This window comes from Psittacula echo (genome assembly GCF_963264785.1).
Source record: "Psittacula echo genome assembly, chromosome: 7".
Classification (NCBI taxonomy): Eukaryota; Metazoa; Chordata; class Aves; order Psittaciformes; family Psittacidae; genus Psittacula; species Psittacula echo.
The window spans coordinates 6919618-6937881 of NC_137740.1; the positions used below are offsets into that span (position 1 = coordinate 6919618).

At 45.2% G+C, this 18264-nt stretch overlaps 1 protein-coding gene across 1 annotated transcript in view; it reads left to right on the forward strand.

Annotated features, from left to right (window-relative positions):
• Nucleotides 1-18264, forward strand: part of LRP8 (LDL receptor related protein 8) — a gene marked incomplete at both ends in the record, with an annotated part of 192680 nt that overhangs the window by 162692 nt on the left and 11724 nt on the right. The window contains 6 exons of the mRNA XM_080623351.1: nt 4825-5187; nt 11428-11550; nt 11903-12025; nt 14871-14990; nt 15120-15245; nt 16943-17114. Coding sequence (XP_080479477.1) covers nt 4825-5187; nt 11428-11550; nt 11903-12025; nt 14871-14990; nt 15120-15245; nt 16943-17114 — 1027 coding nt within the window. The remainder of the gene's footprint in view (nt 1-4824; nt 5188-11427; nt 11551-11902; nt 12026-14870; nt 14991-15119; nt 15246-16942; nt 17115-18264) is intronic.

Sequence of the window (18264 nt, forward strand, 5' to 3'; positions counted from 1 at the left end):
TAGACCCTAAACCTCACAAGCTTAGGATAAGTTCTGAAGTCCACCAGTCTCTCTTGCCAATGTTGAAGCAGTGGAAAATCACCAGCAGATCTCTCCCTCCCCAGTGCAAACATTATATGTGCAAATCATCCTTCACCTTCTTTAGAAGATCCTTTATCAGGTCCTTTAAGCAAACAAGGAATTTTGAGCCACACTTTTATTGAAGTTGCTCTGGGGAGGGTGTCAGAAAAATACAGTGTAATGATTCATATTTTCTTGTCTTGCACATCAGTAATTGCTGTTATCCACTTTACCACAAAAAAGTACCTTTACCTTTTTTTTTTTGGAGGCAAGTGATGAATTAAATAACTGACTCCTACTGAAAAGCTAGAAAATCTTTAAAGATTATCAGTGGCAGCAGTTATAGTCCATTGTACAGCTCCTATTAATGATGAATATCCTGTTTGTTTCATATTTTAGGTTTTATCCTGATTTGAGGATCCCTGCTTGGTAGAGGTGTCCACTGTAGAAACACTGTATAAATGTATATTTTTTGCAATTACAGTTCTCAAAGAGTGCTCTGTATCTTCACAACATTCTACTTTTCTCTGTAAGCATTCAAAAGCATGAGGTAGAATTAGTTTAATTTTTTGGGTGCAGAGCCTGAGCTAAGATTTTTCCTGCTGCACCAGATTACTCACTAAAGCCTGTGGTTAAATCCTGGCTCTAGGCAAAACAGAAGCAGCCGGTACTAAAACACTAACTCCACAACTGCAGTCTCTCTCTCTCCTTTTTTCTTTCTTTTTTAAACTTCCTCTATTCAAAGACTGCTTCTGCTCCACTCTCCTCAAGGGACAGAAGAAGACTGCAGCTGTGAGGGAAAAGTGGTGACAGTTGTGCTCTATGTGTTGGTATATAGTACGAGGCAGAAATTAATTCAGAACACCTCTGGAATATATTATCTATAGGCCAGAGCACATGTACACTGTCATTTAGATTTGATATTTTGCTTTCTAAAACTATAAAGAAGCTTAACAGATTACAGTACAGTTGGTTAAACACTTCTTGACAAACATTTCCAAGTTTTCTGCTGGGATCACTTTATATTTGAAGTAGTTTTTGCATCTCGGAGTACAACCTTTATTAGTTTCTTTGGCACTAAGGCAAGCAAGCTAATTTTAGTTTCCTTTGTTTTGCACAGATAAGCTTACAGTGGGGCAGGCAGCAAAATCAGAGACTGCAAGCAAGTTGCTCAAGTAAAAGAAAAATACCCCAGTGATCATTTAATTACTATTCACACATTTTCTACTGAAATGTGATGGAACTGCCTAGGTATTCTAGCATATTTATGAAAGGAGATGTGAAGTAAACTGTCTCTGGGCCTTTGCTTTCCTATCCTTGTCTCTCCAGGTGCTATGTAAGATGATTTGTAGTGCTACTTTTTACTAGGTTCTTCAAACCATGCAGCAGGGATCCCAAAGAGCACAAGTGTGCTGGCTCTTGCCTAGGTACAGAGGGATTATAAGCAGCTTTTCTCCTCTGTTGCCTGTTTGTGCCAGAGCAAGCTCCCAAGTGGCTGAAAGCTGCAGACTTTGCTTTATCCTGGCATGCCCTGCAGATTTTAGCTGTCAGAGAGGATAATGGAAGTGTGAGAGGAATTGTGAGGTTATCTGTCTTCCCATGGCCAGCAGGAGGGCCAGCTGCACAAAGAGATGGAGATCTCTGCTGGGGACCTGTGTGACCCAGAAGGAACTGTCCTATATGAGCTGACCTGAAGATGGTCATTAGGTCTTCAAATGGAAAAGAGCATTTTTATTTCTTCAGTTCACTAAAATGTGCCAAGAGCAGCCTTCTGTAGTGAAGGGACCATGTGCTCCCATTTGGCACTGCCACTGGCTGCATTGGTCCCTGTGACAGCTCTGGTGGCTGTCCAGAGGCCTTCTTGTCGTGACACAGTGGTAGTAGCCCATCACTTTTACTGGCTGTCCCAGCAGTGCATGGGTGCTGTAATTGCAGGCAGGAAGATCTTGAGCACAGTCAGTGCTGGTGCCTCTGCCCCTGGCTTTAGCTGTGTTGAGTGAGTTACAGGGATTAATCCCCACCTGAGGACTGTGGTGGTGGGAAGGGGGGAGTTAGCAACAGCCAGACTGCAGTGCTTGCTCAGTGGAGGGAGAACTCATCGTCTAGTGCTGTCATCACACTAAATTTAATATTTAAAAGGAAATAAAATAATCATGACCATGCAATTTTTCTAGCTAGTAATTCACAAGCTTCACTGAGAAAGTCCTCATGAGAGGATGCAAAAACTGAAGTGCTGCTATTTTCTGGCTGCGATTATCAGTAATTTTATATCTGTGCTGGGATTTGTAGGTGCAGAGGAGAAGCTTTTGTGCAAACTTCCATTGTCTGTATCCCACACATATGTTTATCAGTCGTTAATTTGCCAGTGCAGCAGATTTCTGAAGGATCTGAAAGAAAATGCATACAGACAGAAGGAGGGGTGGAGGTGGGACCAGGGAAACAACGAGGGAAAAAGATGGGCTCATTGCAGTTGGGGGGAAGGAAATTAATGCACATTTGGAGTGTGTGAATCATTCAACCTTGACCAGAAATTAGGGATCAAAGGACTATGCAAGATTCTGCTCATTGATCTGTTTCTGAGATTCATCAAAAATAATGCCAAAAAAGCAATTTCTTCTTCTCAGCCTTGATCTGTTACAGAAACTGCACATAGCTCTGGAAATGTTCCTGTTTTCCACTTCCTTTTTTAAATAGATTGGTAAGATTATAACTGTGACCTTACATTTCCTACATTTCCACTTGTCACTCCCGTATTATGCATCACTTGAAGAGAGTGTTAGGTTATACAGCTGTGTACTGATCAGTAGGGTTAGTAGATTATTTCTAGTTATGGGATAAGGATAGAAGAGTATGGTCTATGAAGAAAAAGAGCAGCATTTGGGTGAAAAATGGAGCATTTTAAAGGTCTTGATTCTCCTATGCAAAGAAGGGTTTTTTTCAGATACTTGCCCACCAGACTGTGCTCATATTTCATGTCCATATAAGAGGGATTCATCTCCTATCCTTAGTTGTCTAATCTCAGGTCCCTCTGTTTGGAGATGAGACATATAAGCCCCTCCAAGGGACAGTGCTTGTCCCAAGGTAGGTGGCAGGAGTTGCTTGTTAAGGGCATCTTTCTATATGCAGAATAGTCTGCTGGGTACAGAAGGAGCCTGAGCAACCTTCCTGAGCCAGATGATACTTTGGTGTTTAACGCAAGATGCTCCTTTGATGACCACACTCTGTTGCATTTAATTATTGATGTCAAGTTGGGCACAGCAGCATGCAGTTAAGATTCTCTTTAACATTTATCCCTGTTAGAGGGAGCTTGGGTTGTAGCCAGTGCATGGTAGTATTGCATCAAGGAAGGCAAACCTATTTTTCTTCTAATTAGGCAGATTGCTAATCTGGTACACACAGTAACATCTTGTAAGTTTGGGAGTAAATGGAACAGAACACAGGGCAGGAAGCGAGAGATATATGTACTGTCACACTGTGATGTAAAACTACAGGCTGGTTAGGTTAGCAGATACCCCAGCAAGTTTGCAAGCTGGAATGTAAATATGTATCTGTGTACAAGTGCACATATTCTTAATTGCTAGATAAATAGGCTTTCATTCCAGGTATAAAACAGACATAATATTTCAGTAGAATACTGCTGAGTTCCTTTTGTTGGCTGAAAGCTAGGCTATGACAACTCCTTTACCCAGATTCTGCTGATGCACTTGCCACGCAGTGATCGGTACTATCTGAACTGTGTGGTTTATCCCAGGGGCTCTGTGGTAAATAGTTCTGCTTCTGAAGACAAAAAGACTCCCAAGCACAATGTAAAACAAAAAACCAACCTTACTGGAATTTATTTGTATATTTATTGCACTTGTAATTTATCAAAGCTGTCACTTTCCTGTATATGACTGCAACTGCAGAAGCAGAATTATTTTTAAGTAACTACCTAAAAGTGCTTAGGGAGAATGTCTTACAGGGTCGTGGTTGCTCCATACCTTGATGAAATAAAGTGACTGTGAGCTGTACGTTTTTGGAGTACCTGAAAGTTTAATTTGAGCAGGCTTCTCTGGTTCAGCTGCCCATTAGGCTTGAAGAGGAGAGTACTCAGCTTCTTATCTGACAAACGCCTCATTTGTATGTTAATGTTGAGTTGTGATTTCCAGGGAAGGCATTCAGTGTGTTGTAAAGGGCCTTACTGGCAGATTGCAGCTAAATTGATGCTCAACTCACTAAATATTTACCCTACACATCCCACTTAATATGTCCAAAACCAGGCACACTGTGAAATCCTGAAACCTGATTCTGTGCTTGTGAAAGTCAGGAAGCTGATAATGTCAGTGTGGAGCAGAGCGAAGCGCTGCGACGTCCACCAGTGCGTGCCAGTGCACCTCCAGCCCACCCTGCAACCTCCATGCTCTTTCCTTGCTGCCACCCCATACACTGGGGCTTGCCCTTGCCTTATCACCAGCGCAGTGTTGCAGCTGGCCCCCCACTTCTCCTACGTGCACTTCTTGCAGCCCTGCTGCCCCTTGTTCTTCAGGGCTGCCCATGGAGGATGCATACTATAGCACAGCTGGGGAGATGACCACTATGTCTTCATCTCCTCCTTGCTATGTAGTTTACCATTGAGAATGTAATGTTCTGGGTTAGGACAGTCAATATAATGCTTTAGTGTCCTTGCTCTCCCCCGTCTCAGACATTCCTAATGTGCTAAAGCTGGCACATTGGTGAGGGGCAGGTTGGAGACTCACAGCTCACCTGTTTGTTTCTATTCCCAAGCCTGTTCTCCCAATGAGTTCCAGTGCAGTAACAAGTCATGCATCTCCATCATCTTCGTGTGTGACGGTGACAATGACTGCGGGGATGGCAGCGATGAAAGGAAATGCTCCCCTCTGACCTGCAACCCCAATGAGTTCCAGTGCAACAACAGTGTGTGCATACCAGAGCTGTGGGTCTGCGACAACCAGCCGGATTGTGAGGATCAGTCGGACGAGTCCATGGAGAAGTGTGGCTACGATGCCAAAGCCCTCAACACCTGCGCAGCTCACGAGTTTCAGTGTGGCAACGGTGAATGCATCCACCTGAACTGGAAGTGTGATGGGGATGAAGACTGCAAGGACAAGTCTGATGAGCAGGATTGCCGTGAGTGTCTGCAGGGCTGGAACAGGGCTGAGTGCCCTCCTTTGTGGGGGAGAGGGGCCCTGTGGGCTGTTTTTCAAGGCAAGTCTTTGATGTCTATGCAGCAGCTGTGTGCCTGACAAGGAGTGTTTTGTGTCCCAAATGGCTTGGTGCCCAACCCAGCAGGGTCAGGTATATTCCAGACTCCCTTTTATGCTTTTTCCTTGAGGATTTAGAAAGGTGTAAGAGCTGTTGGATGGCACTATGCCTCAGAAGAGATCTGTTTCACTAGAAAGGCAATGAATGGAAAATAGGAAAAATGTTCAAAGCCCTCGGGCTGCATGGTGGGGTCACAGCCTGGAGGTTAGAAGCCACAGTGGTAAAGGGAATATATGATCATCAGGAAAAGAAATAATTCATTTTCTGCCTCTGAAGTTAGAGTATACGGAACAAGGCAGTCAAGAGCAGTACCTCTAAAGAATCCAGTTGGAAATGCACTTTGAGCTTGGCTTGATAAGGCACAGAGCTAATAAATAATGGATTTCTTTTCAGCTGGCTTTATGCATATAACATGGTATTGTTGCTGTGCATGGTATTTTGAATGTTTCATCCATTTTTAGCCACTAAATGGTTCACGCTGGTCACTTACCTTAGGAGGGAGAGACACAAGAAACTAAGAGCAAAATGTTGTACTAAAATATTCATAGTGACAAGATTGAAATAAAATAAAATATTTACATAGCTGTATATATTTAGCAGCTTTGACATTGGGCCACCTCTGGGGAGGAAGGCAGCAACTAGCTGCAGAGAACAGACACTCTGGCAAAGGTGCCTAAGAAAATTTACCACTTTTGCCAACACCATCTTTTCATACCCATGACAACCCATGGCAGATGTAAATTTGGTGGCAGCTTTAGCAAGAGGAGGAGGATGTAGTAAGTCCTCGATACCACTGGTTACGCTGCAGGAGAGTGGGGAATGAGGCACAGGTAACCCTGGAACTGCCTATAAAAGAGCCAAGGACTCTAATGAGCAGAGTAGGTGAAGCCAAGTATATTCTGTTACGAAGAGAGCAGTTTTGACTGCTGTGTACATGGATATCATTGCTAACAGCCCCCTTCTGAGTAGGGATGGATTAGGTAGGATGCCTTTTTCTTCATCTCCAAGAAAGCATACAGGAGTAGACAGAGCTCTTGGGCGGCAGGTACCCTGGCAGTACTTCCTGCGACTGAAGTGTTGCAGGGACAGTGGGGTCAGGAGACCAAGCTTGGTCTTGGCATCCGTATCAGTGTGAAGTGAGTGTAAGAAGGCTGGGCAGGAGCATGTCCAGTGGAGGTGTGCACTGCTATCTGAGACAGCCTGTGGTGTTTGGTACCTGTTTTCATGGAGACCTCCTGTAGGCAATCATGTACTTGTGTCCCTTCTGAATCAGGACATAGTGGCCAAGCCCACATTGCAAACAGAGGTGAAGAACTGGTGTCTCGGGCAGGAGACTCCCAGTGGAGCCGGTCTCTGTTCCACAGGTTGCATTCCCTGCAGTGATGGCAACCTGGCAAGATGGCTGAGTTCAGACAACTTAGGAGAAGGAAAGGTGAGCTCCCTTGCATTCCCAAATGGTGAAAGAAGGGAGCAGCTTATAGATGTTGCTTTCTGATGAAATTTTCCTGGAATTTCAGTCCCTGTTGTTTCAGCTTGAAAGGAATTGGTCTAAGTCTTTCACAGGCCCCATTTACTTTGACACTGCTGGATGAGTAGTGCCCAGGTACCTTGCTGAGGCAGATGCAGCTCTCTGTTCCCCAGCTTTCTTTCCTTGATCTGACAGACACCGACAATATCCAGCTGAGCTCAAACTGCCGAGACGTGAGGCCCAAAAGCAGCACAGCTCTGACAGCAACCCTCGGCTACAGAGCAGCTTCATCAAGTAGCACTTCCAGGTACTCCAAGGGCAGCCTCCCTGGGGCAGAAGACGCAGCTGGACACCGCTGCAGCACAGCACAGTGCTGACAACCAGTGGAGGAAGGAGGAAATGTGGCAGAATTGGCTTGAGACAATGGTATCTCTGACTAGCAGAGATTCAGCACTTGAAGTTTTTTCTAAGTCTCAGCACGGCACAATGTGCAGCTTGTCTGCCCAGGAGAAATAAGCATGTGAGCTGCTCCTGCTGCTTTCAGTCCTGTGGTCCAGGAAACAGTGGGATTCAAAGCACCATGTTTTAGTTACTCCACTGCTTCTCTGTACAGAGTGGCTGGTTCTGCCATTTTCACCCATGCAAGCCAGGAGTCACCCCAGTGCCACAGATGTGCTTAAGCCTGCTGCTGTTTACACCACGGGGGGGGGGGGGGGGGCGAATCTTTAAGCCAGGAGAGGACTTGTGGCACAGAGTGCTTGTGTAGCTGATGGCTCAGCTGGGTCAGGGGTCAAAACCAAAGTTGCTTCCCCATCCTAAATGCAGCTGTTGCTTGGGTGCATACGTCTGCAGTAAGAAAGTGACATTTAAGAACTCTGGAAACTCAGCATCACTGCTCATCTGCTGGACTGAAGAGTTTAGGGATTGACCTTTATTTTTTCCCCTCTCCATAAATTCTGTTTTTGAGATCAGTACCATGTGGCACACAGGGAGTTAGAGGTGTATGACAGTGCTCTATCCCCTTAGCATCAGGGATGGCATAAGTACCGCTAGGCTTGACTTGATTAAAACTGAAGATTCCAGCACTACATCTCCTCTCACAAATGGGAATTGTTTGGGGTTTGCACTCTATAAAAGGGAGAGTTGGGAGCTAATGCTTTAAAAAAGAATGTCATGAGGCCATCACCAGTCATTTGTTATAAGCATTTTGGGGTGATAAACAAGGAGAGCAGAAATGAAGGGTGACAATTGGTGAACAAGTTTTGGCAGCAAGACAGCAAATAAATAGGGAATGAGTCATTTCAGGAAAGCTGTGTGAGAACATGGAGTGATTGGGGTTTTTCTTTAGTATATATACAGATATGTATATATGTATTTATAGAATTAGCATTACATTAGATTTATTGGTCTCCAAATCTGGAATTATTATATTTTAAAATACCCTTTGCAACTCACATTAGGGCATCCAGGAGGGAAACTGAACAATGCAAATAGAACAGATCCCTTGGGACTTGACCTCACACTTTTGTGCCTCTGTCTCCCCATCTATAAAATGGGATTGATACATTTTGCAAATGCAGGGATTTTCTTGAGATTAAGTTTATTTGGGGGTATGGAAACAGAAGACACAAGAAACATATGCTGAGACTTGGAATCTGGAATGTATCTGCTGAATTTGAGCAGTACAGCTTTGAGCCCAGTATTTGCAAATGGGAAGTGTGTCTGTCTGAGTGTGCCTGTTAATTTAGCAGGGCTTTGGTAAATCGTTCTGTATTTGATTTGCAGAGCAGAGGAGATGGCTGTAAAACTGCTGAGATTTCCCTGATTTAAACCCTCCAAAATAGCACAGCAATTTTCTGAACATCTTGTGCAAATAAGCAGCACAGCTCTTCCCTTTTCTTAGGATATTGCTCTGCTCTGGGAATGGCCCTCATGGCAACCTGCTGTCAACTCTGCCAGTGGTGCTGAGATGGGTTTGTGTCCCAGATTCAGGATAACAAAGTTTCTGGCCCTCTTCCCTCAAACTTATGCTCTCCAGGCTAAGGATAAACATAGTATTCTCTCTCCTCCTACTGAAAAATGCACCAAGAAATAGAAATGCTGTATGTGTACCTTAGTATCTTTGTGAGGTAAGAGTTGTTACTGCATCTGCTCTTTTTAGATGTCTGTTAAGAGTCTCAGGGGCCAATTCTCAAAGCTCTGAATTTACACAGCTTTGCTTGAATGAGAAGTGAGCCAGGAAACCAAGCCTGACCTCCAAACTTCTCTCCCATCTTGAAGCAAAAGCTTTGGGCAGTGATGTACAATCCCACATGCATATTTTGCAGTCCCTCTAGCAACTGAGCTAAGAGCTGTGCTGTCATTTCTCTCAGTCTTGCTTGTTCAACATTGTCTTCACAATTCCTGCAAAATTTTCCTTCATCTTGTTTTAGGATTAGAAACCTTTCTATTCTTAGCATCTAACTATAACTGCTTTTTAGAAGAGCTTTGAAGATTACAGTTGAGAACAATTAGTAGATTTTGTAACGCCTATCTTCCAAATCTGTAGCTGTTGTCATGCAGATTTACTTGATAAAATGGTCTTGTTCCTGCTCCAGCAAAGACAAGACTCCAATTAGCTTTCATTCCATGTTACACTTTTGTGGGAGTTAATACTTAAAAGAGGTGAAGTAAACTGGTTTTCATGTTGGGGGTGAAGACAAGAAATAATTGTGGCATAGCTATTTTTGGCTAGGCAGTAGGAAAACCTTTGCAATGGCTAAGGTTTAGCTCAGAAGAGGTCGAGAGGGGAGAAGGTGGTCTCTCTATTGGCAGAGCTTCTCCAGGCAGGTGGTTGATTGTGGCAGGAGCAGTTCAAGCACAAGTACCTTTGCTTCCCTGCAGGAGCATTCAGTACCACTTCCAAATGTGTGGCCTGCTTTTTCCAGACCACAGCTTTGCTTCCTCCTCTCCTTCATTTTTCTCCATTTAGAGCCGCAGTTCCCACATGCTTAGTTTGGAGCTGCTGTCCCAGATGTCCCACTGAGGTTTCCCATTTCTGTGCCTGGGTTTATTAACTGAAATGTGGCAACACAGCTGGTCCCATAACTCTTCTTATTGCTTGGGATATTTCTCTCTTTTCAGCTTTTTATGGATATAGTGCATATGGCTTTCCTCTCCAAGGAGCAGTGCTATTTCCAAACTTTCCTCATGTGAATACTGTGTATTTCTAAAGGCAGGATTCCTCCCTTCCCCCACCAGCCCTGCAGTTGTGGCTTTTCCTGTCTTTTGTGCCCTTTGCCAGCTGAAGACGCACTAGAGCTAAGTCCAGCAAAGTGGTCATGAATCCAGATCCTGTGTCCTGTGGGATGCAGTCACCAACAATACCGAGCCTTTGTGCAACTGATACTTTATGGTATCAATGCTAACTCATTTCGTATCTGTGGCTCGTCCTGAGTTGTCTGCAAGTAGTGATTTTTATATTAGAACCAGTTTGTCAAATTGTCAGGGAAGATCTGCCGCATAGCTCTCCCCTCCCGTGTAGTAACATTAGTGCTGACCTCCTGTAGCTATTCAGAGGCAGTTATTTTCTGTCATGTGATACCAGGACATAATCAGCAAGATTATGGTTAGAATCAAGAGCTCTCCAGGGTGTGCTGCCTTAATAGGATTTGAAGACAACATCTGTAAGATGGGCCCTTCAGAAGTAAGCTGCAGAACATGTCCCAGGAATGAGGAGCTGGTTTTGCCAGTAAACTACAGGCTACAGCCTTTTGCTGGCTCGTGAGTGCCTGTACCCTTCTCAGCACAAGTCTGGTCCCAGCTAGGGAGGTCTCTCATTTGTGTAACCTTGGGGAGGGAAACTTGACTTCTTTTAGTATGGTCAGTGCAGCTCTGTGTTTTATTATTTCCCCCAACTTTGATATTTACCAGATCTTTTTTGAGTCTGTAATAATCTGACATGGGCAAATGAGCTTTGGGCTTGAAATCTGGCCTGACACTGTGGAGGTGGTTTTTGCCTGTAACCCCAAGGAATACCAATTTGCAGTGCAGTGAAGCTCTTCTGCCGCCTTCTGTCTTGTTAGCTCATGGGCATTTAGTAACCTGAATGATATGTCTGAGTTACTAAGCTTTGTTCCCAGTGTGGCCACACTGGCTTTGGCAGAGTCAATACATGTGTGTCTTGCCCATGCCCTTAGCCTGAACGTGTTTTGAAATATATCTTAAATACACCTTTTTCTGAAGGAAGGACAGCTGAGGAGCAGTTGCCTTTGCCTTTCCAGTGCCACTTTGCACTCCTAGTTGGAAGGCAGCCTGGCCTCTCTCACAGACTTAGGACCCCAGAGAGGCTCCACTGCTAATCGTTTTGCTGTCTACTTGCTTTCTTGTGCCTTACCTAAGAAGCTTCACTGCCTGCACTATTCTGTTTTGACTAGATCTGCTCATATGGGCTTTGGGGCTCTTTTCCCAAGGACGTAGAGAGTGTTCTGAGGTGGCAGAGGGGCACAGGAGCTGCCTCAGTTGCTTTGGTGGAAGCTGCCAATGCTCTATGAGATTTGCTGACAGAGGTTGCAAAACTCCAGCAGTGTACATGACTAAAAGGTACCACAAAAGATTCAAGTCCTATGTAGCTAATGCTTGGATGCATTGTCTTAAAGCTCTGGTGACCTGCCAGCCGGATGAATTCCAGTGTGGTGATGGGACCTGTATCCATGGAACAAAGCAGTGTGACAAGGTGCATGACTGTCCTGACAACAGCGATGAGGCAGGCTGCATACAAGGTAGGTACAGACAGATCTGCAGTGCTTATGCTCCATGGTGTGAGCCTGTGAGAGCTGTGTGGCTATTGGAAAGGGAAAGAGGCCTGTACTGCTCCTCCGGGCCATGGCAGGCTGTTCCTGTAGAGAGTTTTAAGCCGTTCTGGCAGTGGGGTTGCTTGGGAGAGATGATTGTGCTGACCCTGCAGACTGTATGACTTGAAAAGTACCTTGCATGATACTCAGGCTTAATGTTCATTTGCTTAATCCCATCCTATTTCTGCTAATGGCACCCTCTTGAAGCTTTATGTCAGGCTGTTCGTTATCACGAGCCTCGTCTAACTTAGTTGCTTTCCTCTCTTGCCCGAAATGACAGAGTCAGCATGTGAAAGTCCCAGCAAGTTTCAGTGTAAGAGTGGAGAGTGCATTGACGGAGGCAAAGTGTGCGATTCACATAGAGACTGCAGGGACTGGTCTGACGAGCCTCTGAAAGAATGTGGTACAGTACTTGCCTTCTACGTGTTGCTCCTGTTGTAACTGCTTCCCCTCTTCTCCATCTGGTGCTCACAGCTTTGAGTGTAACCACATGTAGCTGCTAATGCTATTTCTCACTCCGCTTCTCTTTCCTTGCCTTTATTCTTTCATCACCCTTCATATGAATATAATTAGTAGCCTAGTCTGATCATCTGTAAGTTTGAACTGTGCCCTTCTCAGCTCAGCTTTTATACTTGGAGGGACGTATGAACTGGGCATGGGTCTAGGAAGCAGGAATTCCCCCTCTCCTCAGATACTAGTGTCCTCTACAGCACAGACCAGTTTATTTAGCCTTACTGCCTAAATTATCTCTGAATTGTAAGATGATGATAGCATCATAACAATTTAACATTGGAACATACTTCAGATGTGAAAAGATGTACAGAGATAACTGAAAGATGAATTCATCCATTTTTGGATTTTACATGTTGTTGCTGCTTCCCTTGGAAATGACAGCAGGTAATTCTCTGCAGCTTCCTGCTCACTCTGGGCTGGTGGCAATGCTCAAGCCATAAGAGCCAGCTCTGCTTGTCAGAGTCAGCAGAATGGAAAGCCCACACTAGAGAGCTGTGCCACTCTCACTCGGGCAGCTCCTCTCTCACCCTTCCCTCTCACCAGACATTGTGGGCACCAGCCCCGATCTGCAGCATTACTGAGACACATTGGATTTGTTCCCCAGTGCAGAAATGTCTCGGGCAGAGAGACTCTTTCCATGACGTCATGGAGCTCAGTGTGTGCCTCAGAAATAACTCACACGCAGGAAGAACTGTCAGTCTTTCTTCCGTATCAGTGCCTAGTGAGGATGCTCTTACCTTGTGCTTTCAGTATGGCCTTGCTTCCTTCTTACACTAATCCACATCTCCCTGTCTTTCTGAGTGGGTGTTGTAACTTGTCTGTCTGTGGAGGTCTCTCAACAAAGCTGACAGCCCAGTTTATCTCAGGAGACAGGGCAGTGGCACAGCTCAGCTGGGCTTGGTGCTCAGTTTGGTGCCCCGGCTGACGAGGTGCAGTCCCAAGCTGGCAGTGAAGTGTGGTTTTGAGTCAGGAAGCTGAGCAGAGAATAGCCCCCAAAGAAAACGTGTTTCTTTGAGTGATGTGGATTGCTGTGAATGTAACACCCACACAGAAGTAATCCACACAGAAGGCAGGAGATGCAGGACATGCTCCTCATCTTGGTGTGTCTGTCTAGCTGTGTGCTAGACGCTGCAGTGCCCTCCAAGATTGCCAAAAGAAAGCATGACAGAAAACGGAGAATCACTTGTCTTATTTTAGGCAGGCAGTGAATATACTGCTGAACTTCAGGTAATGGGCAGCAGCTGCCCAGCAGAAAGAGAACAGGCTCATGTCTCTGCCAGGCTCCTCCTCAGCTCCGATTGAGAAGTGCAGCAAGTGAACCAGCACTTGATTTACAGTCTCTCCATTCCACAAAGTACCTCTGAAACTATGGGAATCATCTGAGTGAGTTTGCTTGTTAGTTGAAACAGCCTTTGTAGTATTTTGCAGAGAGCAGTTGTGCATGTTTATGACCCCATTTTCTGGAGTTCTGTGCGAGGACAGGAATATATGATACCCATTAATAAACATCAGTGACAACACACAGTGACTCTGTGGATGTCTTCTTGGAGCCTAGTGAACTTGCTCCATTAATAATGTATTGATATCTGTATGTGTGTGGCTTTGATAGGAAGGTGAAAGCATCCCAGAGTTGAGACAGGGTTCCTTCTGGCATGGTATTTTCCTAGTCTCCCAGACTTCATTAGCTTGTGGTTGTTTTCATTTTCTTCGAAGAGCACTAGTTTAATGGCTCTGCTATACTGCTCACCTGCAGTGTGCAAGGAAGCAAGGAGTAAGAGATAAATGAAAAATTTGCCTTTAAATTGCATTATAGATTGAAGCAAATCAGTTTTGCTTGTTTTAGTGAGCCCACTATCCCTGAAATCCCACAGCTTCTCTTCAACAGTCTTATGTAGGGAGAGGACTTCTACACCTTGCATAGGTTAATTATAACAAGAAATGTTATTTCTGACAGGAGACCAGCTTTCCTCAACCTCTCATGCAGTTCCAGTTACAAGGATCCACGTAGTCTGTTTTTCATTTCAGCACTTGAAAGCAGGATCAGAAAGGTGGCCTTGGGATGCAGCAGGGACCCAAGGAAAGGATTGGGGCTGTTGCTTCATAAATTGCACACTTGGGCTGATGCAGGCTGCCAGCAGAGGCTGTAGTGTGGGATGTGCTTGTGGGAGGACTGTACCTCGGTGTTAATGGAGTATCTCTGACAGACTGTACTGTGGTGTTTTCTGGAATTTTCGCATAGATCATTCCTTGGAGCTAGATGGGAAAATAGTATTTCAAAATAGCTGGCCCCTGGGAGGTGAGACTCCCCCAGCATGAATTATTAAAGCTCAGAGAGACTGTTCAGAAAAATCAACATGAACTAGCGCATGGGGAAGAAGGAGCCTCCTGGAGAGAGCCCTTAGGTCCCTTGAAAGTTTCTCACATGTGGAAGAACATGCTCAAAGCAGCAGCTCTCTGATGGGATGAGATGCAGAGAATCACATACACTGTATCCCCAGGGCTCCCTGTTCATTTAGGCATTAGCTTTTGAAACGATCCTACAGTGTTGGTTTGGAATAATAAAGAGCTAGAAAGTGATATGGTGGTGGCTTCCTATCTGTGAAGTCACTCATACGCTCTGTGGCCAGCTCCTGGCTACCAAAAGCTATGATATATGGGAAAATGTCTCAGGACATCTCTTAATTTTGTTCAGTCTTACAACTGAAAGTCACAGATAATCTGTGTATCCCTTTCAGGTATTAATGAGTGCTCTATGAACAACGGTGGTTGCTCACACATATGCAAAGACTTGAAGATTGGTTATGAATGTGAATGCCCGCCCGGATACAAGCTTCTGGATAAAAAAACGTGTGGAGGTAATTTACATGCAAACAGCAGTCCCTTGTGTTTCACCATACAGGGACGTGATTATATTCACTTCAGCGTTGCTCCATCACAGATGGTTTGATTTCAAGTTATTGATGGGTTTCAAACACTCCTTTCAGACATAGATGAATGTGAGAATCCAGACGCTTGTAGCCAGATCTGCATTAATTACAAGGGGGACTACAAATGTGAGTGCTACGAAGGATACGAGATGGACACCCTGTCCAAGAACTGCAAAGCTGTAGGTAAGACAACACCACAGGCACTTCAACCCTGCTTGCTCAGCATCCCAACTCTGATAAGAAAACATGCTTGCAGGGCTGAGGCTGGAGGAGCAGAAACAAAAGGAAACTAGCAAAGAAGGAAAGCAAAGACGTTTCATTCCAAGCAGCACAGAACTGCTGCAGCGATAGCAGATGCGTCTCTAGGCAAGAACTACTGATCATGCAGATCAGAATATTTTAACAGTGTACAGAGCAAGATTACAGTCACTAGCTGGCTGTTTGAAGCTGAAACTAGAAAAGAAAGTCTTTTGACAGGTGTTATTAAAAACAGTGCAGCAAAAGCATTTAGTGGTGGTGCTGTTAAAAGGAAGAAAACATGCCAATTAAAGCACAGTGGGTTAGCCACCTCGCCACCCTCCTATGCAAATACCAACATGAACAGCAGCAGTTTGCTTGACCTTATTGCAGAAATGAATGTTAATGTCAGAGGAATGGAAAGCTGAATTGCGCAAGACCGAGCATTAGCCATGCAGGGGGGTTTTTTAATGGAAATGGTGGCTCTCTTGGGGAAGCGTGTGTTACCTGCAATACAGAGTTGCTTCTCTAGTGCTGTCCTCCGCATCCATGTAGCCTCTTCCTTCCCAAGTTCTATATGGTAGACACAGTGCCCTGCTGTCCTCATAAAGTCTGTTAGTCTCACGCCTGCCATGAGTTAGGACTGACCCAAATCCTGGGGCAGTGACCTGCTTGTTGGTTAGAAAACTGTTGTGCCCAAGACTCTGTGCATGATGTATTCCAGAGCTAGAACCTTGTCCCAGCTCTTCCCTCTCAGTGTCATGTTCCTTAGTCCCAGTGGAAGGACACTCTTTGCTAGGATCTTTAACTGGCTACTGCTGGAGAAGGCAAGGACTTGCACCTCTTGGTCTGAGCTAGAGACACAGGTTCCTGCCTCCTTCAGGAGTAAACTGGCCTCCATGGGGCCCACTGTGAATGACCATGGAGGCTAAGGTGCTGGCTATGGTCTTCTAAGCAAAGTAACTGTTGATATCTGTGTGTCCTGCTCTCCTGTCTCCTGGAAAATTCAGGTCAACTTTATGCTTGAGAGGCTCCAGCCTTGGCTGGCTTGAGATTGTGACTGGAGTAGCAGTATCATAGCAGTATCATCAGCACCCAGGCTGCTGGCTCTGCCTCCCCCCCCCCCCCCAAGAGAGATGTGAATTTCCTGAGCCCAAGTGCTCAGGTGACTGTTGTGAGTTCTGCATGTACATGGCAGTCCAAAATTCCTCTCCAGCAACCAGTCCTGGCTTTGCTGGATTCAGTATGGCTCTGTGATACCTTGAGTCTGTCTGTCTGCCTTCCTTCCAGCCAACCCAAAGCCTGGGCTTCCTTCTCTTCCTTGTCCTGGCCATGAGTCACCAAAATCTGGCCTATGTATATTGTATCTAAAATGTGTGATTGAAGGTGAGAATATTCTCCAGACTTTTGCTTGTGGCTTAGCAGAATGGGCAGACCAAGAGCTAGTGTACCTCTAGTGACCACAGAGATGCTGTGGTCCTCTATGTCCACATGATAGCTCTGCCTCTGGAAGCCATTTACACTTGCTTCTGGTGTGGTGTAAAGCTTCCTTACAAAGCAGAACTATCAGTGACTGATAAGAGAAATGAAAGCTGAGTCCAGCCCTTGGGTCAGCTGCTAAACTGACTGCTTTTCTGTGGCAGGCAAGAGCCCATACCTGATCTTCACCAACCGCCACGAGGTCCGCAAGATAGACCTGGTGAAAAGGGACTACTCTCGCCTCATTCCCATGCTGAAGAACGTCGTGGCTCTGGACGTGGAGGTGTCCACAAACAGGATATATTGGTGTGATCTGTTCTACCGAAAAATCTACAGGTAAGGGGCAAGAGAGGATGAGTGGTTTGGTACCTTCCCAAAGCTATGGTTCAACCTGCACCCTTAAAGAACAACCTGCAGAGAGCAGTGCAGGGTACCCGAGGGCTTTTCTTCCCTTACTGGATTATCTGCTGTGGCTCAGACTTTTTAAGCTTCTTTAGGAACTGATAAAGAAATCAGGGCCTTGTGCAGTGATCTGGTTTGATAGTGCAGGAAGGCTTTTTGTCAGTAATAGATCCTGCTGCATTTGTGCAATTACATGTAGACTCCTGTTTACTGAATCATACTATTGCCAAGCAGTGCTGTGTGAGACTGCTGCTGTGCTGTGTGCTTGTCATACATGAAACCACAAGGGACTGAAAGCACAAAGGAGGCAAATGGGGGGAGCAAGGAGGTAGCAACACAGATACTGGCTGCCCAGTGTAGACTCTGCTAGCCTGGGTTTAAATTCACAGCACTTGACCACAGCAAACATTCTGTGATTCTCCTTCCTCCTTGAGCTGTTTTATGGCATCCATCACAGTATTATGTACCAAGGCTTTGTGAGTGTGCCTAGTTAAAAATGTATTTAATTTATCTGCTGAAAATCCCCCATGTATATTCTGATTTGCATAGCTATTGCACCCTATTGCAGCTTCTACAGTGATCTGTTCTGGATTTTAGCTAATGATCAGGCAAAGGTTGATTGGTTTCAGTGTGTGGGAACCAAGGCAGGGTTTCTGCAGGCTCTGGTATCACCCATGCCATTGGCAGGGAAATTTGCACAGGCTGTGCTGAGTATGAAGCACTTGAGTAGCTCAGCAGGTACCCTGAGTCTGTGGGGCTCTGAAAATGGGGAGATAGCATAGGAGAAAGCTGCTTTCACTGAGCCTGATTCTGCAGGCACAGGCAGGCTGGGTAAGGGTTTTGTATGCATACACAGAGTTACTTGAGACCCACTGCTCCTTCTGCAGCTGACAGCGAATGCCCTGGGACACTGGGGGCCACTGAACAGTGTTCATACCCTGGACATGGCTATACCAAGCCTTTGTCTTTCTCCAAACAGCAGGATTTTTCTCTTTCTTAATGCTACTTGCATGAGCTTTGTTGTAAGTCCCACCTTGTCTGCAGAGCAAGCTGTGCAGTTGTAAATTCTCAACAATTACTGTTT